Here is a 27,258-nt window from a genome sequence, read left to right on the forward strand (position 1 = left end):
GCCTGCGCAGTTCCGCCTCTCTGAACGCCGATGGAAAAAAAAACTGAAAAATTCAAAAATGGCTTCCTCTGCACTCCCGCTCCGATTCTCAGACTTCCTTCTCCGAATGAAAGTAAATGTCAACTGCATTAGTTTGTGCAGGACAATTTGTAATTAATGCATTGAAGTACAAATGTAAGAAGACTCCACTGAGATTTTCCACAAGCTGAAATGCTTTGTCACACAAACATCTTGTCAGAAATTAGCCTATCATTCTGATTTAAGTCACACAGTTGAATTCTGAGAGTTTTAGAAAGGGTAGGTGGTAAGAGTCTTTTTCCTAGGTTAGAAATAAGCAGCAGCAATGGGCTGTGAATGAAAAAAAAAATCAATAAACATATGACAGGAAAATTGGTATTGTTTTTTATTGTCATGTACACAATTCATAATCTGCTGCATCCTAGTCTGTGGTGTTTGAGACACAGAAATTACAGGTACTTTCTCTAGAGGGCAATCACCAATGCAAAGAGACAATTCCTGACTAATGATGCTTCCAATATGATTGCCCATTCTCTACTATCTCAGTAAAAATACAGAATTATCGTTCTTCGAACTACAAAAACAGTCAACGTTTTGATAAATATAAATGTGGTAATTTTGAATCCCTGTTTATCTCAAAGTTTTTCTCATTCAATATTTTTCACCTGTAATACCTGTCAGATGTTCCATGGTGAGTTAACTGTGGAGCACGACTGCCTGGTTTCTGCCAAGGTACATCACAGAAACTTGGAGTTGGAAATGTGTGCTAGATTCTGATGTTGATTTCAGTGAATCCAGATACTTGATAGATTGACTATTGTTAAAATCAGAGTTTCCAGATTGGAATAGTAGTCTGTAGATAAATTATAAAAATGAATGCATTGTGGATTGCATTGTGGTCTAAGAAGCTTTAGACTAATTTTGGAAAACCTGCATCTTAATTTTGTTCCTTATTGTGCAATATCATATCCTAAATCACTCTGATTTTATTTTTGGATTGAATAAATTTTTTGTATCTATTTGCAAGATACAACTGAAAATAATGTTCAATTAGTGATCCACTTCCAGTCATAATTTACGTTTCATACCAGGATTTATAAAGTTCCAGACAGGTGATCTATTTGGAGTTGAAAAGACCAGAAGATCTTCCTTCTTGCAGAGAGCAAAGTGCCTTTCCTCAGCTGAAAGTGGGGCAGGATGGAACCAAACTGTAATCCACAAAGAGATGCTATTGCATTCCTTGTCAATGAGCATTCAGTGTGTTATCAGTGTTGCCCCATCTCTTTGGTAAACGCGTAATTAGTTGAGGACCTTTTTGAAATCAATCTTGTCAAATGTAATGGGCCACAAAATGTTCTATATAATTCTACAAAAACAGAATGGTTCTTCTGATGGAAAGCCATTACGTCATTACTGACTATTGTTATGCTCCGGAAGCAAGTCAAATTATCAAAAGACATTGCCCTCAGTGATATAATGTTAGTATCCAGGAAGATGCACCCATATTTCCAGAACAATGCTCATCTACATCCATTACCAAGTATATGTCATATATAGGAAAAGGAAATGTTTAATTAATTACCTTAATTTCTATTCTTTCAAAGCATCTCTTCTCCATTCTTTCATCTTTGCACCATTTCCTGCCACTAAAAACCTTTTGATAGTGGAGCCCAGTTTGCAGTGGCCACAGCCATTACACAAGGACACTATAACAGATACTTTGAGGAGCTCGTGAAATGTTACCCCACACATCTAGATGGAGTTTAAGTTGCACAGAGAGAAACAAGTCCTTCAGCCTGTCACATCCATCAAATATTGCACTCATTTCTAATCTTCCCAATTGAGTCAAAGACTCTTAGAGTTGTACAACACAGGAAGAGTTCCTTCAGAACCATCTGTCTATGCCAACCAACATGTCAATCTCACCTTCTCACATTTGGCTCCATTTGTTCCATATTGTAAACTTCAATCATGTTATCTGCATTAGGTCCATAGTATTCTATTCCTTTGCAAATCAAGTGTTTCTCTCGATGTGAGAGTACCTGCTTCCAATACTTTGTCATTTCATATTGCAACCACACTGTAATACCTCTTTCAGAACCCTGGTGTGTAAACAAACCATCAGGTCCAGATGACTATCAACCTTCAGACCTTTCAATTTCCCAAGCACTTTCTCCCTAGTAATGTCAATTTCTCACCAGCACCATCACATAATTCCTGTAGTGTAGTAGCTAGAATTGCATGCAGTCTTCCAGGTATGTGCTCCATAAGACACTGAGAATATCAGTTCTTCCTCCATTTATTTTCACCTTATGTTCTTTATCACTCTGTTCTGCAGCTATTAGGATCTGAGGACATTACCCAAATATGCCTGTGTTCATCAACCCTTTCCACCACCCTACCATTAACTGTACAAGCCCAGTCCTGATTAACCTCCCAGAAATGCATCAGTTCACACTTGTCAGGATTAAATTCTATCTACAATAACTCTGTCCAACTTTCCAACTGAGCTACCAGTTGCTGTAGCCTTAGACAACCCTCCTCTACATCACTCACACCACCCATTCTCATATCAATTGCAGACATATGAACCATACCTCCAATATTCACATCTATGTCTTTAATTGTCAAAGGTCCCAGAAGCAATCTTTTTCACAGACTTCAAATCAGTAAAATAATCCTCCACTATGACCTTCTGGTTCACCTAGTGCAGTCAGTTTTAAAGCCACTTTGCTATTTGCCTCAATCCCATGGGCTTGTATATTTTGAACCAGTCCTCCACACAGGACTTTGTCAGAAGCCTCAAATAAAGATCATGTAGACAAAATCTACCACAATGTGATCTTTTATCTCTTCAATCAGATTTATCAAATTAGCAAGATAGGATTTCCTGTGAACAAAGTCATACTCACTATCTCCAATCACTCTGACCTACCCAAGCATGCAGGTAGATCTCATGCTTAGAATTGTCTTCCGATAGTTAGTCTATCCTGGATATGTGACTTTGTTGTCTGGCAGTGTAAAATACACTATCATGTCCCCACTATGTGATTTATATTACTGAACTGTGTCAGGCAAAGGAAGTGGAGATGGAAAACTCAGATAAGCAATGATATTCTCTCCCCCATGACTAAATTTCAGGAAGTTTTTCTCAGTGACCAGGAGGCACCAGTGCACTGCACCTTCCAGCTCCCTCAGCTTCCAGCATTGACCTCAATGATCAGAACATCACACAGATCAATTATAGAAACCAACTTCTCCACCAAGGATTTCTTCTCAGATTAAAGGCAAGGCTAACAGATTTAGGGAATCTTAGTTTTCAAGAGATATTGAAGGCCTGGTTAATTTCCCAATGAGTAAGATGCCAGTGCATTTGGACACAGTGGCTTCTACTGGCCCAAACAAACATGTTATTATCTTTTGTAAACATATATTTTTACAATTGCAAGACCTTTTTGGACATGAAGAACTTAAAGTACTGCAGGTCTATCCCATCAGTGAGTTGCTCATTGGTAGATAAACTGAAGGAGCTGCACTCGGTGTGGATTCTGCTGCTGCCTGCATCACAGAGAAGCGTCTGAGGAGTTGTAGTATGAAGGCGGTGTGCAGTCTAACTGCGACTGATTCTCTTCGTCGCTTTTCTTGTGATTGCAAGATCCTGTTGGACATTGTTAATGTGGAATGCTGCAAATCCAATTCACAGGTTACAGGGGCAGACCACGGGAGAGATGTGTGGTCTTGGTCAAAGCGAGGACTCGGTGTGAAGCCTTGTGGTCATCTGCTTACAGCTGCTCCAGAGGGAGGCATTGGAGTTGGTGCACTCATTTGGAGTGTCAGGAACAATGTGGCACAGTATCCAAGCTGGAGCAAGTGCTGCCCACCACCACCCCCCAGTGTTCGCTTGGCAGTAGACAAGACGTATTATGTCAAATCTAGACTGCCGCAACATTCATGGACTCAGACTCTTGGACTATATATTTTTTGTGAATATAGTTTAAAGATATCTTACATGTCCATTCTGTCTTATATGGGCTTGCTGTGTAGGACTGTTGATACTGCGTTTTGCACCTTGACCACAGAGTAACACAGTTTTGTTAGGCTGAACTCATGGGTATTCATGTGTGGGTAAACTTGAATTTCAAGGAGGTGTATAGCAGGTATAGACAGCAATGTAGAAGTGAGGTATGTGAGGAGCATAAGGAATTCAAGAGAATAATTAAGCGGGAAATTAGCAGGGCTAAAAAAAATGAGATTGCTCTAGCAAACAATGTGAACAATTATCCTAAAGGCTTCTACAGATATGTTAAGAGCAAAATGATACCAAGTCACAAAACTGATCCTCTTGCAGATCATCTTGGTCATCTATGCATGGAGAAAAGTGAAATGGGAAACATGTCAGATGGACTTGTTGCATCTGTATTTACTCTGGAGACAGACAGAGAATACAGAAGTGAGGAAAAGCAGCAACGAGGTCTTGGACCCTATACTGATTACAGAGGAGAAGTTTCCTGGGGTCTTGAGGCAAACTAGCATGGATAAATCCCCAGGGCCTGCCAGGGTGCTTCCTATGGCTTTGTGGAAGGCTGGTGTAAGCCTTGCAAAGGCCCTATCACAGGTATTTAAAACCTCATTTGCCACAGTTGGGGTGCTGGAGGATTGGTGGATAGCTAATGTAACTCTGTTGTTGAAGAATGGCTGTAAGAGTAAGTCAGGAAATTCAAGGTCATTGAGCCTGACGTCAGAAGTGAGTATGTTGTTGGAAGGTATTCTACAGGAGTGAATATATAGTAGTTGGATAGAAAGGGACTGATTAGAAATAGTCACTAGGAAGTTGTGTGATGTAGATCATGCCTAACCAATTTGATGGAACTTTTCATGGATGTTACCAGGAAAGTTGATGAAAGAAATGCAGCAGGTGTAAGGCATTTGTCAAGGTCCCGCATGGGAGATTAGTCAATAAAGTTCAGTTGCTTAGTGTTCAAGATGAGGTAGTAAACTGGATTCAACGTTGGCTTCACAGGAGAAGCCAGAGAGTGCTAGTAGATGGTTGCCTCTCTGACTGGAAGCCTGTGACTAGAGATCAGTACTGCATCTGTTGGTGTTTGTCATCTACAGCAATGATCTGAATGATTATGTGGTACACCAGACCAACAAATATGCATATAACACCAAGACTGGGTGTGTGATCTGGACAGTGAGGAGGACTATCAAAGATGGCAGTGGGATCTAGACCAGTTGGAAAATGGATTGATAAATGGCAGATGGAATTAAAATCCTGACAAGTGTGTGGTATTGAACTTTTGGAGGCCAAACCAGGCTTGGATTTACATTGTGAACATCGAGGATTGAAGAGTACAGTAGGACTGAGGGACATGAGATTACAGATCCATAAGTAAAAGTGGTATCACAGGTATACAGGATCATGAAGAGAGCTATTGGCACCTTGGCCTTCATAAATCAAAGTATTGAGTAGAGGAGATGGATGAAATGCTGATGATATATAAGATAAGACTTTTGTAGAGATTGAATAAAAAGCCACTAAATTGCAGCTAATTAAGTAAAGTAGGGATGATGCAGGATCTGGTGATGTGCTGTGGCTGCATGATGTGGGAGCTGGTGGACCCCATTGTGGTTTCTGGTGACCACATCTGCAGCAAGTGTTAGCTGCTCGAGAAACTCAGGCTCAAAGTTGATGACCTGGAATCTGAATTTCAAACACTGCGGCACATCAAGCAGGGGGAGAGTTACCTGGATTTTTTGTTTTAGGAAGTAGTCGCACCCTTTAGATTAGTTGCCTCAAATTCGGTCTGTGGTCAGGGACAAGGGGGTGTGACTGCGAGTGGGACAGGTAGTGGAATCCAAGCATCAGTACTGAAGAAGCCTCAACCCTTGAGCTTGTCCAACAGGTCTGAGATTCTTGCTCCCAGTGTGGATGAGCGTGGGGGCTGTAGGAAGGATAAGCAACCGCACTGTGGCACCGTAGTTCGGCAGCTATTAAAGAGGTGCGAGAGAAGAGAAATGTAGTGGTAATTGGGGATAGTATAGTCAGGGGAATAGACAGAGTTCTCTGCCGTGAGGATAGAGCATCATGAAGGCTGTCTTACCTGCCTGGTGCCCGGGTTCGGGACATCTTATCTGACCTGCAGTGGGAGGGGTAAGTTCCAGTTATCGTGGTCTACGTAGGTATCAGCGACATAGTTTCTGCTGAGGGAATTTGAGCAGCTATGGACTAAATTAAAAAAGCAGAACCAAAAGGTGGTAATCTCTGGATTACTACCTAAACCAGATGAAAATTGGAATAGGGTCAAGAAGATTAAAGAGTTAAGTGCATGGCTCAAGGATTGGTGTGGGAGAAGTGGATTTGAATTCATGGGAATTTGGCACCAATATTGGGGAAGGAGGGAGTTGTACCAACGGTACAACTTTAGTCACCTGAACTGTGGTAGGACCTGGATCCTAACGAATCGCATAACTAAGGCTTTGGATAGGACTTTAAACTAAATAGTAGTGGGTGTGTGGGTTCAACAGATTTAAGAAGTACAGATAAAAAAAAAGAAAAATGTGGGTAAAGATAAAGAAAAGGCAAAAAATAAATAAGAGAAAATTAAGAGTGGAGTGGAGAAAAGTCAAGTGCAAAAGAGTAAAAGGTAGGATTTTAAAAGTACAATGAGTGTAAGTTCATGTTACCTGAATGCCTGTTGTATTCTTGTGGACTTGTGGTATAAATCAGTACAAAGGGGTATGATATAGTGACTGTTACAGAGATGTGGTTGCAGGGTGGAGAGAATTGGAAATTAAATATCCAAGGATATCAGGTAATACGGAAGGATAGGCAGGAAGGTAAAGAAGGTGAGAGACAATATAAGATCTAAGGAGCAGAATATTGAATCCATCTGGGTAGAGATTAGGAATAGTAAAGGGAAAAAAATCACTGGTGGGAGTTGTCTATAGGCCACCAAATAATAACATTACAGTGGCGCAGACAATAAATTTTGAAAGATTAATAAAAAGATTTAAAAAGGAAAAATGGGTCAAAGTATTAATTTACTTAGTTTTAACGTGAAAGGCCTAAATCACCCCGTGAAAAGAAATAAGATCTTTGCCTATATTAAAAAACTTAAGGTATCAATTGTTTTTCTTCAAGAAACCCATGTACGTAAGTTTGACAATTCACGCCTTTTTAATCGCTGGAGAGAGTCCATTTCCATTCCTCGTTTCAGGCCAAAGCCAGAGGAGTTTTGATCCTTATAGATAATAGAGTTCCTTTTGTTCAACATTAAGTAATTTCTGATACTGATGGGCATTTTGTTATAGTATCAGGGAAACTAAATAACAAACTAATGGTATTTGCAAATGTGTATGCTCCGAATATAGATGACCCAGGTTTCTTTGAGCGTTTTTTTTTTCATTTTTGCCAGATCTAAGTCTGTACTTATTGGTGATGGGTGGAGACTCTAATTGTTGCTTAGATCGTTCATCTTCTAAACTAATGATACCAAATAAATCAGCCATGTTTATTAAATATTTTTTAATGAAATGCGGTACTGTTGATGCTTGGCGTTTTTTTCGTCCAGTACAAAGGAATATTCGTTTTTCTCTCATGTCCATTATACATATTCCAGGATTGATTTTTTTTTTTGTTGATAGCCAAATGATTCCATCAGTTCGATCCTGTGAATATGAAGAGATTGCTGTCTCAGATCATGCTCCTGTGCTCCTATCTTTAAATCTCCCTGGTCTTCTTCAAACAAATAGGTTTTTAGCAAATTAATTTAGCTTTGTTATCTGATAAAGATTTTTTAAAGCTTGTGGAGAGACAAATTACTCTTTTTTTTGAAAAGAATATGTTAGAGGAGACTTCTAGTCTTATCAGATGGGATGCCTTTAAGGTGTATATTAGAGGACAGATTATTTCTTATACTGCAAGTATTAAAAAAAAGCTAATAAAGAGAGAAGTGATTTAACTAGTCAGCTGAAACAATTAGACCAAGAGTATGCCTTGGCTCCAGAACCTGCCTTACATAAATGCTGGTTGAAATAAAAACTAAATATGAAGTCCTTTTAACTTATCCAATTGAAACCCAACTCCTAAAAGACAAGAGTCAATTTTATATTCAGGGAGATAAAATGGGTAAATTATTGGCTGATCAAATTAAAACCTTTACAGCTAAACAGCAGAATAAAGAAATATGCAAAGCTAATGCTGATAGGACAACTGATTATATAGAAATAAATTGCACTTTTAGAGAATTTTATTCTAAACTCTATAGTTCTGAATCTTCTAAGGATAATATTGCAATGAACAATTTTTTAGACCAACTAAACATTCCTACAATTTCTGCCAACAACAACAAGTTGTTGGAACAACCTATATCTTTTGAGGAAATTGTTGAGGCTGTGCGCTCATTACATTTGAGGAAAGCTCTGGGTCCAGATGGATTTTCTGGAGAGTTTTACAAGATTTTTTCCTCACTGCTTATAGATTAGTTATGTTCAGTTTTTTCGGATGGGGCAGACTTCCTCAATCTTTTTATGAGACCAATTTCTTTATTTAATGTTGATACTAAAATCCTATCTAAAGTTTTGGCCCATAGGATTGAAAATATTTTACCATCTGTCATTTCCGATAACGAAAATGGATTTATCAAAAATTGATATTCTCACTTTAATATTTGTTGGTTATTAAATGTTATTTATTCTCCTTCTAACATGATATCAGAATGTGTCATATCCTTATATGCTGAGAAAGCTTTCGACAGAGTTGAATGGAATTATTTATTTAAAAATTTAGAAAAATTCAATTTTGGACCCATTTTCATTCAATGGATTAAATTACTTTATTTAGCTCCTTCTGCTAGGGTTATCACTAATTCTCATAATTCCAAACCATTTAAGCTTCAACCTGGCACTAGACAAGGTTGTCCATTGAGCCCTTTGTTTTTTGATCTGGCCTTAGAACCTTTAGCCATTGGCTTTTGAGAATCTAATGATATCACCGGTATTTTAAGGAGAGACACAATTCACAAAGTCTCACTGTGCGCTGATGATCTGCTGCTATTTATTTCTAATGTTGAAACTTTGCTACCCCATGCGCTTTCTTTACTCTCTTGTTTTAGCCAGTTCTCAGGTTATAAATTAAACCTACATAAAAGTGAACTTTTCTCTTTGAATAATTTAATACCAAAAAATTCTAACCCTCCTTTTAAAATTGTAAGAAACCAATTTACCTACTTAGGTATAACAATTACTAAAAACTATAAGCATCTATTTAAAGAAAATTTTCTTACTCTATTGAATCACGTAAAAAGGATACTATCAAATTGGTCGCCTCTTTCGTTATCACTGGTTGGCCAAATTAACTCTATTAAAATGAATATATTACCTAAATTTATATATCTTTTTCAGGCATTGCCTGATTTTATTCCTAAATCTTTCTTTGATTCTCTTGACTCTATTATATCTTCTTATATATGGAAGAATAAGCGTTCTAGATTAATAAAATTCATCTTCAGAAAGATAAAAAGAATGGAGGATTAGCCTTACCAAACTTTAGATTTTATTATTGGGCAGTTAATATAAGAAATCTTACATTTTGGTTATATTATATTAATTGTGAGGATTGCCCGATGTGGGTTTTTTTTAGAAGCTAACTCTGTTAATAAATTTTCTATTATATCTCTTCTTGGATTCTCACTTCCTTTGACTTTGAGTAAGTTAACTGATAATCTGGTAGTTAAACACACTATGAGTATTTGGATACAGTTCCGAAAATACCTTGGCTTATTGAGATTTTCTCTTTGGAGTCCCATTTTTTCTAAATATTTTTTAAACCCCCCATGATTGATGTGACTTTTAAAGAAAGGGATAGATTAGGTACTAAATACTTTCAGGACTTGTTTGTAGAAGGAAGTCTCTTTTCATTTGAACAACTGTCAACTAAATATCGTTACCCACAACTCTTTTTGTCGATACCTACAAATAAGAGATATTTTACAGTCTCAAATAAGTACATTTCCTAAAAATCCTGATAAGAATCTATTAGATGCTATTTTTAAGTTGAAACCTTTTTATAATGGATCTATATCTAATATATATATAATATGCTGTTGGGAATGAGAAGTGTTCCTTTAGATAAAATTAAAAATCTTTGGGAACAGGATTTACAGACTTCAGTTTCTGAGGAAACTTGGAATCAAATTTTTAAATTGGTTAACACTTCATCGTTATGTGCCCGCCACTCTCTTCTACAATTTAAAGTGGTCCATAGGGCCCATATGACCAAAGATAAGTTGTCTCATTTTTATTTATATATATCTTCGTATTGTGATAAATGTAATAATGGAGAAGCTTCACTCATTCATATGTTTTGGACATGTCCTAGTCTTGGAAAATATTGGAAAGAAGTATTTCAAACTTTCTCGATACTTTTCAAAGTAAACTTTAAGCCTAATCCTTTGACTGCTTTATTTGGTATTGTAGGAGGAAAGGATATTATTTTGGTGTCATCTGACTTGCAAATTTTGGCTTTTATTTATCTTATGGCCAGAAGGACGCTCTTGCTAAAATGGAAAGACGTGGCCCCTCCTATTCATGCTCAATGGTTACGTGATGTGATGTAATCTTTAAATTTAGAGAAGATTCAATGTTCAATCTCTGAATCTAGCCAAGACTTTCAAACATAGTGGGGACCATTTTGAATTATTTTCAAAACCTTTGATTTGCTGTTAAAGCACAGATGATGACTAATCATTTTTTTTTCCTTTTTTTTTCTTTACTAATCAGCTTCGGTCTTGGTAGTGGGTTGGATTTTTTTACATAATAAAATCACTAAATTTCAATGTTACAAACTAATTAATCTGTATGAATATAGGGTAAGGAGTCTTTATATGCGATTTAGTATAATGTATTGATTTTTTTTCTTGTACTCTGTATTTACAATTAATTTAAAAAATATTGGAAAGAACACAAAATAATTGATGGACCAGTTCCTGGCACTGTGCAGACACATGCAATCCAGCCTGTTATTCCATCAATTGAACACTGGGGCAGCCTCAAAAGGAGAGGCCAGTCCCCGATCGAGCTTGGACACAGCACTGCCCTACCTCTGGCATCACCTCTCCTGGGCTGCAGCAACAGGCAAGCCCGCGGCTTGAGATCTAGTTCTCACCATAACCAAGGCCATATAGCTCTCTCTCAAATGTCACACCACAAAACAAGGGAAACAGGCCCGTGGCATCTTATTTTATCAATTTGCAACAGGGTCCTCTGATCACAGGAGAAACATCCTAGACAATCATCCATGGTTACACTCACGCTGCCTTCGCGCATCAGTTCTGATGCCTTCGACGTCTTCCTGCTGCAGGCAGAAACACGGTCTGCACCCCGTCCAGCACCTCCGCCAACGAGCAGCTCTCTGATGGGGTAGACCTGTAGTATCTGAATTTCTTGGAGTCTAGCATTGTCTTGCTATTGTAAAAAAGACACCTAAAAAAGGAAAAATATCTTTGATTGGCCCCCAAGAGGCTGCTGCATCCTATCCAAACATGCCCCCATCTTATTGGATTTTGTCACTGAAAAAGTTCCGTTGTGGATGCCATATCACTGGCTGTATATTTATCTCTGGATCATCAGGAAACAGACACTTATATCAGACTCTTATTTATTGACTTTCAATTTGCCATTAATTGTAAACAAGATTAATCTCCAGTCTCCTCAGCCAAGGATTTTGCATCTCCCCCTGCAAGTAGATTCTTAACTTCCTCAGCAACCGACCACAATCAGTTAGAATAGGCAGCAGGACCTCTATGATAATTATCCTCAACACTCCTGCTGCATAGGTCTGTGACGTCAGCTCCCAGCTTGACCCATTGTACACACTCAGCACTATGACCAGATTCCCCATGCTATGTCCCCACTTGTAATTTTATAGATGATAACTCTGTAGTGACGCTTGAGTAGATCACAGCAGGCAGTGGAAGATATGCAACTAGCAAAATTCAAAGTGAAAATAATGTGGCAATGTCAGGAAAAGTTATGAATTTGATAGCACTAATTAAGGTTAGGATTTGTATATTGAGAGGTTGGAACTGTATTGTAACGCAAACAATGTGGATGAGCAAAAGAAAGCCCCCATGCTTCTTAGCTTAATGGGTACAGGAACATACAGTATCTTACACAACTTAGTAACCCTTGAAAAGCCAGCAAGTAAGACATTCAATGAAACTTCCACAATTTTACAAAATCGCTTGAACCTCAACCATTGGTAATAGCTGGGAGATTTAGATTTCACAAAAGGAACCTGTCAGAAGTTAAAATCCTTTCTGAATACAATGCAGAACTGCACCAACTTTTTCAGTACTGTAACTTTAGAGGTGGAGTTTCTGATGCATTAAGGGACAGGCTTGTCTGTGGCATCTATAGTCAAAGCACTCAAAAGAGGCTACTGTCAGAAAGAGACCTAACCATTGAATGGGCATTGACCATTGCGATATCATTAAAGACTGCAGCAAAGGATTCAACAGAACCACAGAAAAAGAGGTTAGAATGTGAAATGCACAAAATATCCTTGAATGATGCAAAAAGCCAAAAAAGCTATCAATGTGGCAAATCCTCCCATTATGCAAATAGCTGTTGGTTCAAGGAAAAGGTGTGCAGGAAGTGACACAGACAAGGTCACATAGAAAGAGTTTGCAAGTCAGAAAAAAAAAACACAACCATGAATAGAATACATTTTTGCATCTTTGGCAGGTGGGGAGAGGTTTTCAAAGATTGACTTGTCACAAGCCTATCTGCAAATGGAGAATGACAAGTTAAGCAGGAAGCTCCTCACAATCAACTCTCACAAGGGACTGTTCCAGTATAATTCTCTTGTATTTGGCATCACATCAACTCCAGCAATTTGGTAAAGAGCAATGGACCAAGTGCTCCAAGACGTCCCAGGAACACAATGTTACCTTGATGACATCATCGTGACTGGCAAAAATGATGAAGAGCACCTCCAGAACCTTGGTAAAGTCCTTACAAGGCTGAGTGAGTATGGTCTGCTCGTAAAGAGAGAGATATGTCAGTTTTTCAAGAACAAAATTTCATATTGTGGACATGTCATTGGCAAGCTCGGCTAACATAAGTCACAAGACATGACTGAAGCAATGCTACAGGCACCCAAACTGGAAAATGTGTCACAACTCAGGTCATATTTGGGCCTTGTAAACTACTACCTCCAGTTTCTCCCAAACATTGCTATAGTGCTGCATCCATTGAATGCACTGTTGCAGACAGGAGCAAAGTGGGAATCGTCAGAAGATGTGAAAGAGCTTTCAAGGAAACAGACTAATGACATCCGATGTTGTCTCCTTATGGCATTGGAGTCATTTTATCGCTCACTGATATGAATCTGAGAGCCTGATTGTGCTTGCTTCAAGATTACTGACAAGCACCAATCACAACTACGCACAGATTGACCAAGAAGCTTGTGGTCTAGTATGGGGAATAAAGGAGTTCCACCACTACCTCTACTGACAGGATTTTATACTAGTGATGGATCACCAGCTCCTTGTGTCCATTTTCAATCCCAGAAAAGGAATTCCAGTGATGACTGCTACCCAATTACATTATTGAGCACTGCTCCTGGGAGCCCACTCTTATGAAGTGGAGTTCAAGGGTACCAAACAACACAGCAACGCTGACGGTTTGTCACATCTCCTGCTACTGGCAACTGAAGAAGAAAAGTCCTCATAATGTGACCTAACAGAAGTGTTCCACAGATCATTGGTGGACCAGTTGCCAGGAACAAATTCGGAAATGTAAACAAAAACGAGGAACAACCCGATGTTGTCCATAGTCTATGACATAGTCTAAGCAAAGATGGCCAGCCCATGGTAACCCTATGTTTCCAGAGTTCTCAGTGAAATGAGACTAACTGTTGGTATGTAAAAGAACGCTGATGTGTGGATCTCATGTTGTTGTTCCCTCTAAACTGTGCAGCAGAGTGTTAGAGAAACTGCATGAAGAACACCTGTGGACATTCAAGATGAAGAGTCTCACTTGGAGCAACATGTAGTGGCCAAGAATAGATAAACAAAATGAACACTTCGCCAAAAGCCGTTCAGGTTGCCACAAATTTCAAAATGTACCCCAATAGGTACTGTTACACCCATGGGAAGTGGCCACCATCACTATAGCAAAGAGTACAAGTTGATTTTCTGGGCCATTCATGGACTCCATGTTTCTGATTGCTGTAGATGCTCATTTGAAGTGGCTAGAGGTTATATCAATGCAGTCAACCATCTCAGCAAAGGCTGACTCGGCTATGAGAACTATCTTTGCCAGAAATGGCTTACCAGATCAAGTTGTGAGTGACAACAGACTACAATATACATAGAAGAATTCTGAGTTTCATGACGAAAAATGGCATCAGACGTTTCAAGTCAGCTCCTCACCACCCAGCAACAAAAGGGTTTGCTGGAAGGTTTATCCAAACCTTCAAGAAGTTCATTATGGACAAGGAGGACACTTCTCCACAGGACATAGTGGACAACTTCTTTCTTGTGTATCAGAACTCTGTCATACAATGACAAACTAAACACCTGCAATGCCTTTCATGAACAGGAATCTGAGATCTCACATTGACCTCCTGAAACCAGACCTATGGAGGGAAGTGCCGAATGAATAGTTCAACTAGTTGCCAAGTGAATCAGCAAAGAGCTTCAAAGGAAATCCTAGCTCATGATTACAGAGAAGACAAGTGGACACCGAGTCGGACAACTACAAGAACCAGACCACTGATGTACACAGTGGATGTGCTGCAATGGCCGAGGCGAACCCAATCGCAGGACACAGGCACGGAGATTGAGTTAGGATGCAGACGTGGGTGTAAGCGTTGAACGGCAAACAGGAGGGAGTACAGGAATGCAGGAGACAGGTAGAACTAATCTTGACATGGAGTGTAGAAAGGGAAGCGGCAGACAAAACTTTTCTTAGCACGGAGAGACGGAGTTACACAGGTAAACCTCGGTGCTGATGTAAAACTTAAAAGACTTATCTTGACACGGAGAGACTGAGTTTCACAGCTAATTCTCGGTACTGAAGCAAAACTTAGAACACACAGTCCTAGGTGGCTGGAAAACGTTAATTACCACACAGGCAAAACCAATGATCTGGAAACTAGTGGGTGCAAAACCGGGGTTCTTATGCTGCAGGTCTTGATGAAAACCAGGTGTGTCGTCATCAAAGGGAATTAGGAGAAAATGGAGAATTAACGCTTGGGACGGTGACAGGATATTGGAGATCAGACATGAAGAGATCATGTGGACTAGATACCGGATGCTCAACCGAAGAACACACCTAAGTTGATTGCATCAGACAAGACAGACGCATTACATTCACTGGACTTACTTCCCAGTGATGATCACGTCGCTGACATCCACTTGACACCAGCAACTGAGAATGTTGTCTTAGACAAGACATCTAACAAACCTAATGTCACTCCACATGTCCAGAGGCACTAACCTGAAAGAAACAGAGCGCCACCCAGAAGACTGAACCTTTAGAACTATGAAGCTAGTTAGGACTGTTATTGTAAAAGCATATTTATTTAGAATATGGGTTTATGAATGGGAAATTTAATGTTTTGTACATATACAGTTTTATGTTGCATTCACTTAAAGGGGGAAAAAGGGTAATGAGTGGACCTATTTCTCTTAGAGCAATGACTCCCATGAGCCCTATGCATTGCTCTGTTATCTATGCATGCACATTGCCATCCGTCTCTCCAGTTAAAGCCATCTCCTGTGAACGTGTTTTTATTTAACCGATATGTAGTTGCACAGACACGACAAAAATAGGTGAGTCTTGTAAAAAATCAGAGAATGTGAGCAAAAGTTAAAGGAAAATACACAGAAAGAATAGACAAGGATAATAGTGTCTGCTTCAGTATTTGAAAAGAAACAATTAGCACCAGAGTCCCAGAATGAACTAAATTCATCTGTATGAGAGGGAGGGAGGAGAAGATGGCGGCGCGACGCAGCTCGTAGTGGCCACTCCGGTGGTGATATCTGTTATCCGTCAAGTGGGGTGCCGTGCACAATCTTGATTTGATGGATACAGATGTGAGAGCACGGAGGAACATCTGGTGAAACTTCTGAAATGCCTGCTTCACTGCCACTGCTACTGTGTGATCCAGAATCTCTGGAGTCCTCGGCTTTGCTTGTTGCTCGGCGGCCAGGGTGGGGTTGAAGCGCTCAGCAGAGGTTGGTGCTCGGTGCTCAGTGTCAGAGGGCTGGTCGGAGGCTTGAAGTTTTCAGACGGACTCAGAGTCGGCTGCTTCCAATGCATCGGCAAGTTTGCGGCACTTGGAGGTTCATGCCAGGGAGAGTTTCTCCCTTCTACCGTCTGCGTGAGATGATGGGGCTATCGGGACTTGAGACTTTTTTTTACTGTGCCCATGGTCTGCTCTTTATCAAATTACGGTATTGCTTTGCACTGTTGTAACTATATGTTATAATTATGTGGTTTTGTCAGTTTTAGTCTTGGTTTGTCCTGTATTTCTGTGATATCTTTCTGGAGGAACATTGTATTATTTTTTAATGCATGCATTTCAAAATGACAATAAACGAGGACTGAGTGTCCTCATAATCTAATCTAATTCTGTACCTTTGCCAGGAACAGTTTCAAAAGAGCCCACGTGTAACACCTGCGTAGCATCGGTCTTATTGTGTGTGACTAGTCATTACACTCTTTGAAAAAATCAAATTACACTAGGAGCTCGTAGGCCATCAGAAGATTCTAGGTATCAGAAGGAGGCAGTGAATAGAAACCACACACTTCTGGAGATAAGTTTTGTTTATAAGGAAAGAATAATATGTACAAAATATTCACATGAGCAAGAACAATTAAGTTTAAGTTCCAAATCTTAGATATCAAACCAAAGCAAATTCCCTTTCAATTAAAATCAGTGAGATTCCTTTATTACTCTAATCATTCTAACTAATTATATCCAGTGTTATTCCCTATTTAAAAGTTTACAGACTGAACTTTTCTTTTTACTTAACTCTAGTTAGTTAGAAAACCAAAAATAATTCCTATTCTCAAGTATTATAGTTAGCTTCAGTTTCAGTTCCAGGCAGTATATCTACAAGCTTAAATTCAAATTCAAAAATTATATATACACAGAATAACTCCGTTCATGACAGTTCTCCAATATCACCACTCTTAAACAAAGTAAGTTTCATTCAGTAACTTATCAAAGTCTTTGCAAACATAATCATTTCTTGCAGAAAATCAAATTTGGATTCTTTGAATGAAATATAAACTTACATATCCAATTGTATTAAATCCTCTGCGTCATCACACATTTCGTTCCCCCACTGGTTCTTCACCTTGGGTGGCTCGCCATCTTGTTTCTTAGTTCATTGGAATGAAATTGGTTATCATCCACAGAAAGTCAATTCCCAAACTTGTACAAAAACTTGACCAAATCCCTTGGTATGATTCTACAGAACTAATTCCCAACTACACGGTAGGGATTTTGCACACTGGTCTCTGCCGATATTGTCTCATTATAGCTGCAGCATGTTATAGCCGTAACTTCAATAAATCCGTTATTGATATTGTCTCTCCTCCAAGGTTTTCACCCTGACATTTTTTAAGTTAGTAGGGTGAAGATGCTCATTACTAATTTCACTCTTCACAGTTCATGTCTTCAACTTCTAATCGTTTCTGAGTTTCATGCCTTGTTGATCCTGTGTCCAACCTGCTCCGCCCTCACATAGAGTTTTTTTTTCAAATTCTCTTCTTTTTTTAAATCGGTAAGCCTCATTTTCATCCCTCCGCAGTGAGAACTTTCTAATATTACAAATTCGGGTTTAATTAACCTGGTTTACACATGCAATGACACCTCTTGAGTACTCAGTGAGATCGGTGTCAGTCAGCGCCCTGCGGTGGTTCCCAAAGGTACAACAGGAGACAGAGGGGTGCAGAGGGAATAAACAAAATGTTAGTTTAAGTATACCTTTAACTAATCTAGCAAGAGCTCTAGAAAATATTTCCCTTGTACTGTAGACTGGCATAAAAATTGGGTGTCGAACAGAAGACAAGGATGTTAGTATATATGAAGGAGTGCGTGTAAATGTATTCACAAGTATCTGGAGTAACTAAAAGCAGGGACCCCACCTCAACAACCTAGATTAAATATATTGTTATTTGTGTGAGATGAAAGAGTTAAGTAAAATTGAGAATGCTTTACAATATTGCAAAAATTACAACATCAAGGGATTAAAGATATTAAGGGAATGGGAACAATAATTGTGTGAGACTTCCGCACTGCTCCACATAGCCTCTGGACAATATTGTACATTGTTATAATGGCATTGTGATAGCTCTCCTATACAATATAAATATTTTTTAAATTTATAGCTTTGCTTTGTATTTGATAAAATTGACAGTGATCAAATTTTGGCTGTTCATGACCAGATTGACTTTTGCTTAAAATTTCACTTTAAACTTTGGCTTTTGACATTACCTGCTTGCAGCACATATCGGTCATGTGACCCACCTGTGACCAAGTAGCTTTTATTTTGAACAGCATAGTTGTTTAGATATTATTCTAAATGTGAAATAAATTCAAAATACAGTTCTTTCATCCCGACAAACACGGAAATGGGCAGTGAACACTGCAGGGTTAAACATGGTGATGTCCTCGAGGGGCATATTATCGTTTGCAGACAGCCTGGCCACTGGGCTCGAAGATGCCCTCGGGCCAAGGCAACTTTGATAACAGTTTTCACCTTCACCGCCAGACGTGTTTTAGACTACATAGTTCAAGTTATCCATTCCTGAACTATGATTATGATTATGAGGACATGCAGTCCCCTTTTATTGTCATTAAGTAATGCATGCATTAAGAAATGATAAAATGTTTTTCCAGAATGATATCACGAAAAACACATGACAAACTGACTTAAAAACTAACAAAAACCACATAGTTATAACATATAGTTACAACAGTGCAAAGCAATATCCATTCCTGAACTAATCTTAACAAATGGCATGATTTTAATTCTGCTTGGTGTAAAATGCCATTTGATGTAAGCGTGCATGTAATTTTTCTTTGATGGTTTTTCTTTCCGATCAGATACTGGAAAAAAATTAGTGGAAAATTTCAGTGGATATGCAGTGTCTGCACATCATATAACAGCTGAGGTGGCACAACTAGCTTCCCTCTTGTTCTGCTCAAGCAGCTGAACCTCTTGGCTGTATCAAAAGCCAGGATCCTTGCAGCCAGTGCACTGAACCTTGTTCTGCCTTAGGAGTAGCATTTAACGATGGACAACAACTACGTGGCTTTTTCACCACTTCTGAACTCCGATAAAACACGGTGAACTAAATGTGAACTTATTCCTGCTTTTCAATTCTGACTGCATTTGCTTTTATAAACTATACGGCTCATACTAACGGGATGAATGAAGTAACTGGAGGGAACAGTTGAGCTGACTCCTTTGCTGAGGCAGCAACAGCAGATCTTTATGATCACACAGCACTCCAGTGTGGTCAGACCGACAATACTTTCCAAATTACATTGATGAACCAGTACAATTGCAGCATGATGTGTCTGAGGCTGAAAGGATTTCATGGACTAAAGCAATCTGTGCAGAACTATAAAGGACAATGGGTATAATTGAAAATGAGAGATTCTCAAACACAGCAAAAAAAGTAGCAGCACATGTATAATTTACCAGAGACATAATCTTGAAAGACACTCTTGCTGACACCATTGCTGGATCCTACCTCAGGAAGTTATTTGTGCTCCTAAATGTATGAATTATGATTATGCACCTGATATTACATTGTTGTCCACAACTCAGGGAAAAGATGCTGTAAATTGTATGATGAGAATTTATTCCCAAGTTTGGGATCCCTGAGAAAAACCTCATGAAAATAACCCTCACTTTACAGGGAAAGTTAAACAGAAACTAACAAGAGCCTTATCGTGTAAGTATCATTTCATGTGTCTATACCACTGTCAATCTTACGGAGTAGCTGAAACGCAGAACGGGGCTCTGAAAAACAGGTTAGCTAAATTGCACAATGAGATCAAGTTAAAGTAGCTAGAGCTGCTTTCACTGGCCCTCATGTCAATGCACCATGTTTCAAACTGCTTAACAGGCCTATCTCCAAATGAGATAGTTTTGGGGCATCCCATGCTCTTGCTAGTTGCACCTCCCTTTTTAATTAAACAGATGGATATCCATATAATGAGCAGAAACATGTTGCATCATTGTGAAGGACTAACATAAGATTTTCAACATTTCCATCAACAGGTCCTTAAAGCCCAGAAGATTGTCCTAGCTACAGGGTGTCAGATCTACCAGACGGGAGATCAGGTACTAGTGAGAGCCTACTGACGAAAGAACTGCCTGCAGCTCCATGGTAAGATCTATTCAATGCTGATCACATATACCGCTTTGAAGGTCCAAGGAATGCCAACATGGACACGTCTCACATGTTAAGCCAGTGGTGTCACCTGACCAGGGAACAGTTGGCTAGATGAACGTTGATGATGAAGACTGGCAGACTGAACTCTTGACCTTTGCTATTTTCCACCTGAAGTAATCACTGTGGATGATAAGTTTTGTATACTCTGGACATCTATTTTCTACCTAAATGCAGAAGTATCCCATCAGACTGATACTCCTAACATTTTTCCTCACCTTAAGTTATAAATATGCATCACAAATTAACAAGTCACATTGTTGGATGTGCTCCAGAGAGCACCCCTACATATGGAAGGTGGATTGTCAAAGCACTTATACCCCTGAATCATAGTAAATTTGACAAATAAACTGAAGCTGTAAAGGGAGCAGGGACTGCTCTTCCCATAGAAATAACTCTTGCCAATGCAACTGTTTCAAGGGTTGGTGCCAACCTGCCTATGTTGGAGGGCATAACCCCTGTGCTGAAGCTGCTTAATGGGGACAGTGGTGAAGCATGTGACTGTAACCAGCACAGGATGGGACTAGACTTAGGAAACAGTATGTGAAACACCTATACCACTCGTAACCCTCCAAATCCTGTTAATGGTACTTACCGGGTGTGTGGCCGCCACTGACTGTCAGGAGTACCCTAAAAAAAATTCACTCTTTGCCCTGAATCAAAACCGTGGAGTGGTTGTCTATATCTGGCCTATGTAGTGCCATATACATACCACTTAGCACACACTCTCCACATCCCACTGTATGTGGCTGCCATCGAAGAAACATTACAGAAAATAAGCGTTTCTGGATTATCGCATCCCCGTTCAGGCCACCTGCCAGACTTCTTCGCGAGACCATCAAAATGGCCTCTGTGCCAGAGAAATTGAATAATGATATAGCCTTTATGCTACATGACACGAGTTAGGCCAGCTATGACATCACGGCTGAAATAATGGCAATCCTTACTGTGAGACTTCAAGATCAATCGGCATTGGACATTCTGTTGGCCAGAAATGGGGGTGCTTCTGCTATCATTGGCCAGGAGAATTGCATGTACATCTCTGATATGTCTGAGAAGATCACCAATTAAGCTGTGGACATGCAAGTCGAAGCTGATGAGGTCATAGCAATTGGGAAAGAGCTGCACAAGACACCATCTTTATCTTGGAAACCCTTTAGCTGGCAACAGGAGCCATATTCATGTTAGTTCTCATATTCCTTTCCGTCTCTTATTTGAAATTAGTTTATGGAATGTTAGCTTAGTGAGCAGCTACCTCCCTCATGGTACAACAGCTAGGCACCTCTGACAAGACTCTCACAGAGTGTCAGAGACTCTGTGCAATTTAAATTCAGTAAGATATACGTTACCCTCTACAGGACAAAAGGAAGGAGTGTAGAAGTTGCAGTAAGGCAAAGGTAGTCCAGAGCAGTTATAGTTAAGCAAGACCTTTGAAGTGAAGCCACTGGACACAGCTCTGATTATTACAGTCCAGATAGATTGTGGCAGCATTGTAAGGTTGAAACAGTTTCGCGAGTCTGGCAAGTGAGACTGGAAATGCACTGACTTTGAATGGTTATATTAATCATTTATTCACAAACAGTAAAAATTCGACTAAACAATCATATCTCTAAGTTACAGACACTACGAAGCCGAATACTCAAAAACCATACGCACATTGAACGAGCATACTCAGTTAAACATGTGCACAGAGCGTTCCTTCCCAATCATCTTGCCTTAAACAAAGGAAGAAGACAACAAGCCCCTCCCATGTGCTAGTTTACATAGCCAGGATATTTGAAGCTGGACACCAGGCAGATATCCAATGTGAAAAGCAGCTGCACCTTTTAAACTAACTAATCACTATGGAAGCCACTTTCGACAATCAGAATAAGGCATGATCCCGCAGGACAAGTGTGTACTCAAGCCAAACCAGTGATAGACGGTGAAAAGATGTGACCTGCGGGGTGGAGGTGGGTAAAGGACCCAGTGTGTAGGTGATGGGCAGATGAAGGAGGTGAGGGAGTAGAAATTAACTGGGCGATATAAAGGTGGAGAATGGGAGATGATTTGGAAAGAAGTTGGTGTGTGAGAGGGCCTGAGTAGGTCAGGAGGGGAGAGAGAGAGGGACGGGGCCGAGCAAATTAATTGATCATGATTAGCTTCCAGCTTTCAGTTTCCTTTCTTACTCAGTTTTCAACTAGGGTTTTAAGATCAAGGCAAGCAGTACAATTACAAATGAATAATGAATAACAAAAATAACATTGGCCTTCAGGGATCAACCCTTGAAGATACTCCATCAGTGGTGGGAAGTAATGTTTATCTCTACCTTAGCTATTTGGTATAATTCTCCCAAACATCAACTGTTTCAACTTCCTTTCTTCACAGATCATTAACAATTGCACATAATTCTTCAATTATCTCAGGTGATCTTTTCTGAATTTCTTCTAAGTTATTCCACTTTATCTCAAAAAAACACGTTGCCAACAGCAACTCATCCTTTCCCCAATGAGTTTAATGTATCTGTGGAACATTTTGCTGAGGTTGGATGTGTTAAAAGCTTCAAGTTCCTACAAGTGAACATCTCCAACAGCCTGTCCTACCCAACCACGTAGACACTATGTCCAAGAGAGCTCAACAATGTCTATATGAAAAGGTTGTTGAAACCACCAGGCTCAGGGCAAACCTCTATCTACTGCAATAAGACTATTAAAAGTTTCCTACATATGACAAGCTAGAGTCTTGACCTCACAATCTACCCCATTATGATCTTGCTCATTATAATTTCCCAGCACTGCACTTTCTCCATAGCTGTTACACTTTATTCTGTGTTGATATTCTTTTACCTTGATATACCTCAATTTCCCCAGCTATGGGTAAATAGCCCCACTGCTTGTGGGCAGCCTCAGGAGAGACAAAGTCTACAGGAGTAAACGAGACGGAAAATCCAGAATGGAGTCCCTATGGAGGCTGGACATCATTGAACATCCTTCCGGCAGCTCCTGCAGCCAAGCTGATGCCAAACATATTGCTTCATAAACTTTCCTTTGGACTGCACTGGTGAGGCCGAGAGGGAGATCTTGAAGACTGGGCATCTCAGAATCTCCGTACCTTCTGTCCAGGCTTGTGATGATGAGGATCATCACCCATTGTCCTTCGAGACAGATGGATGCCAACGAACACACACAGTATGCAAGACAGCCTTTTCTCTGTTGGTGGTATATGTCACAAATAAAAACCAATTCCAGTACCACTAGCAATTAAATTTAATGATGCAGGGAAGAAGCTTCAATGAGTGTGGGACTTTAGGCTTCTATATGTTGTTTTATAGCTAACTGGTCAATGGTGTAGAGCCTGTATTATACATTACCACGTGCTGTCGACTCTCAGCACTCCTGTGGTTCCCATTTCACTTTCCTCTTCAGGAAGGCCTTACTTTCCTCTTGTGGTCTTAATGCAGGTGGGAATCTCAGATTGGAGCAGGGAGAGAATCAGAATGAGAATCAGCTTTATTATCACTGACGTATGTTGTGAAATTTGTTTTGTGGCAACAGTACAGTGCAAGATATCTGATGGCAGAGGAAATGAAGGTATTCCGAATATATTGATTTTGGATCCTCAAGATATTGTACCTCATTTATCCCCGATGGTAATAATGAGGAAAAGAAGAATGTCCCAGTTGGTGAGGGTCCTTTGTGGATTTACATTTGGCTGTGTGATAGGAAGCGAAGGGTAGAAGTGGAGGATTGCTTCTCTGATCAGATGTGTGTGAAAAGGATCAATTCTGGGACTTCTGCTGAATAACTTCAATGACTTTGATGTGAATATCAGATCAACAGTATGATTCTTAAGTTTACAGTTGTCAGTGATGTCAGTGACACTGAGGAGGTTGTCTAAGGCTACAGCAAGTTGTAGATCAGTTGGAAAGTTGGCAGAGTGACTGCAGTTGGAATTCAATCCTGAAGCATTCAAGTGATGCTCTTAAAGATAAAGATTAGATTTACTTGTGAAATTGAAACATAGAGTGAAATGATTGTGTCAAATCAAATTAATGAGATTTGTGTAGGGGGAAGCCTGCAAAGGTTTCCACACTTCTGGGACTAACATACCGTGCCCACAACTCACTGGCCCTAACTGTAATTTGTCATGGGAACTACATCAGTCAAACACATGGTCTAGACAACCAGATCATAGGCTGTTTGCAGTTTTCTTCTGCAATTATGCTATTTTACATAATAAATGACTTCATATCTGAGAATGGACTCAGGTATTGCAGGTTATTAACATAAGCTCGTTGTGTCCATGGTGATTTGCTCTGTTTAATCCCTCCCTGAGAAAGAACCAGTATACCACATTTCACAAAATAGTGGCTGCAAGGGCAGTCTCACAAAATGGCTGCCTCCTTTTGTGCAACCACATGACAAGAACAAAGACATCTTCTCTGCCTGTTTCCACAATCTTTGCCTCATTTCTGTTCACTGATTTGCAGATCTTTCTGGCTATCAGTACCCTCACAGTCTTATACAAAGTTATGACAGAAATAGTATTTCATTTATAATAAACAACTGTCTTTAGCATCAGGAAGAGAAAAAGAGATGGAAAAATTATGTTTTGAAAGAAAGGAAATTAAGATAATGAATGAAACTTTCTTAGTCATTTATTCTGCGGGTAAATCCAAAAAAGGAGAGGTATTGGACTCATGTAGTTGCTCATGGCTGCAGGTTAGCGTTGATCTGGAAATATGGAGGAATATACCTCGATACTGACATTATATCACTGAGGTCTATGCCGTTTGCTAACTTTACATGTCCAGAAAGCACAGAAACTGTCAGTAATGGGGCACTCAGTTTCCATTATAAGCATCGTACCTTCTTGTGGAATTGCATGGAAGACTTCATGGATCATTACAATGGGCATATTTGGGGTCAACAGGGTCCTCGACTGATTACACATGTGCCGAAGAGATGGTGCAATATTAATAATCTAGCCACCTTCATTGGCAAGGAATGCAATGGCTTCTCTATATGGATTACAAATCGTTTCTATCCAATCCAATATCAAGCATGGGAGAGGTACTTTGCTCCCTGGAAAAAAGAGCATATAGAACGGTCCATTCAGATGCGTATGGAGCACGTCTGGAAATTTATGAATAAACACAAGAAAAGCAAAATTGTTGCTGGAAGTGGATCATTACTTGAACATTCTTTCCAGTTGCATTGTCCAACTACATACAAAAATTTAATTCCATCCAGCAATAGTAAATCCTGCTTCAGGACCTGTTATTGTACAATGAGTGACATAATTAAATTGACAGATTTTCCAAATAGCACTTTGTATGCAGTGTATGAAAATAATAGGAAATTCAAAGTTCTCTACACTATCTGGTCAGAGGTACTGAGTGCAGTGAAAGTCTCAGCCACATTGATAAAGATTACTTACATTTTGTTGACCTATTTGAAAATCGGTGTGTAGTTTTGTTGGTCAACTATTTTTTTTACTGTAGCTTGTAACTTTTGATTAATGTAACTTTTAACTTTAATTTTTAACATGTTTGTAGAATTTAATTGCCATACAAGCATCCATCATCTTCTGCGGCCTCCGGTGGATCATCCAGTGATCTCTGTCTTCCTTGTTCATCTCCACGTTTCCTCAAGGCTGAGATGGATCAGGATATCTCTTCCAATCCTGATTCCATCATGGTAAATTTCCCCTCCACCCTCCTTGAAGCTTCCATGATCACAGTACTCCAAGTGTTGGCTGAACAGACTTTTATGGACCTGCAACATTACCTCCCGGCTTTTGAAATCAACCCCAGACTAATGAAGACCAAGACACCATATGCCTTCTCAACAACAAGAGAGGAGGAAGGGGTGAAGGGAGATTTGAGGATTGGGAAGATATGTGGTTTGGGCAAGTGGGGGAGAGATGGTTGGCAGTCCAAGCTGAATCTGTTGAAAAACAAGTTCAATTCATTGGCCCTATCCAGGCAGCCCTCGATCTTCCTTTCATTAAACAGCTAATTGTCAGTGCTGAAGCAAAACTTAGAACACACAGTCCTAATCAGTGAAGGTGCTTTAGACACCTACGACAGCTTTCAAATTGATGGACAACCCTTATATTGGACACTCTGTTGACAAAGTTTAAGGAGTATTTTGTCCCAAGTAAAAAACATCACATTTGAATGAGATTAAGTTATTTTCCTGTGAACAGAAGCAAGGTGTCAGCTTTGACCAATACTTAGCTGAGCTTCACACTTTGAGTGAGTCCCGTGAGTTTGGAGAGTTGAGAGACTCACTAACTTAAGACAAAGTAGTTTGTGGAATCACATTTTTTATAGAATAGTACAGCACAGTACAGGCCCTTCGGCTAACAATGTTGTGCCGACCCTCAAACCCTGCCTCCCATATAAGCCCCCACCTTAGATTCCTCCATATACCTGACTAGTAGTCTCTTAAACTTCACGAGTGCATCTGCCTCCACCACTGACTCAGGCAGTGCATTCCACGCACCAACCACTCTCTGAGTAAAAAACCTTCCTCTAATATCCCCCTTGAACTTCCCACCCCTTACCTTAAAGCCATGTCCTCTTGTATTGAGCAGTGGTGCCCTGGGGAAGAGGTGCTGGCTATCCACTCTATCTATTCCTCTTATTATCTTGTACACCTCTATCATGTCTCTCCTCATCCTGCTTCTCTCCAAAGAGTAAAGCCCTAGCTCCCTTTATCTCTGATCATAATCCATGCTCGCTAAACCAGACAGCATCCTGGTAAATCT

The 27,258-nt window shown here is 39.7% G+C and overlaps 1 protein-coding gene and 1 pseudogene across 1 annotated transcript in view; one reads left to right on the forward strand and one right to left on the reverse strand.

Annotated features, from left to right (window-relative positions):
- The window catches only part of LOC140197050 (alpha-1,4-N-acetylglucosaminyltransferase-like), an 89,575-nt gene extending 63,474 nt beyond the window's left edge, over window positions 1-26,101 (forward strand). The window contains exons 3-5 of the mRNA XM_072256977.1: window positions 13,742-13,756; window positions 25,168-25,437; window positions 26,042-26,101. Coding sequence (XP_072113078.1) covers window positions 13,742-13,756; window positions 25,168-25,437; window positions 26,042-26,101 — 345 coding nt within the window. The remainder of the gene's footprint in view (window positions 1-13,741; window positions 13,757-25,167; window positions 25,438-26,041) is intronic.
- On the reverse strand, window positions 989-1,559 carry LOC140196943 (alpha-1,4-N-acetylglucosaminyltransferase-like; annotated as a pseudogene).
- Window positions 26,102-27,258: the final 1,157 nt, after the last annotated feature.

This window comes from Mobula birostris, chromosome 4 (genome assembly GCF_030028105.1).
Source record: "Mobula birostris isolate sMobBir1 chromosome 4, sMobBir1.hap1, whole genome shotgun sequence".
NCBI classification, from domain to species: Eukaryota; Metazoa; Chordata; class Chondrichthyes; order Myliobatiformes; family Myliobatidae; genus Mobula; species Mobula birostris.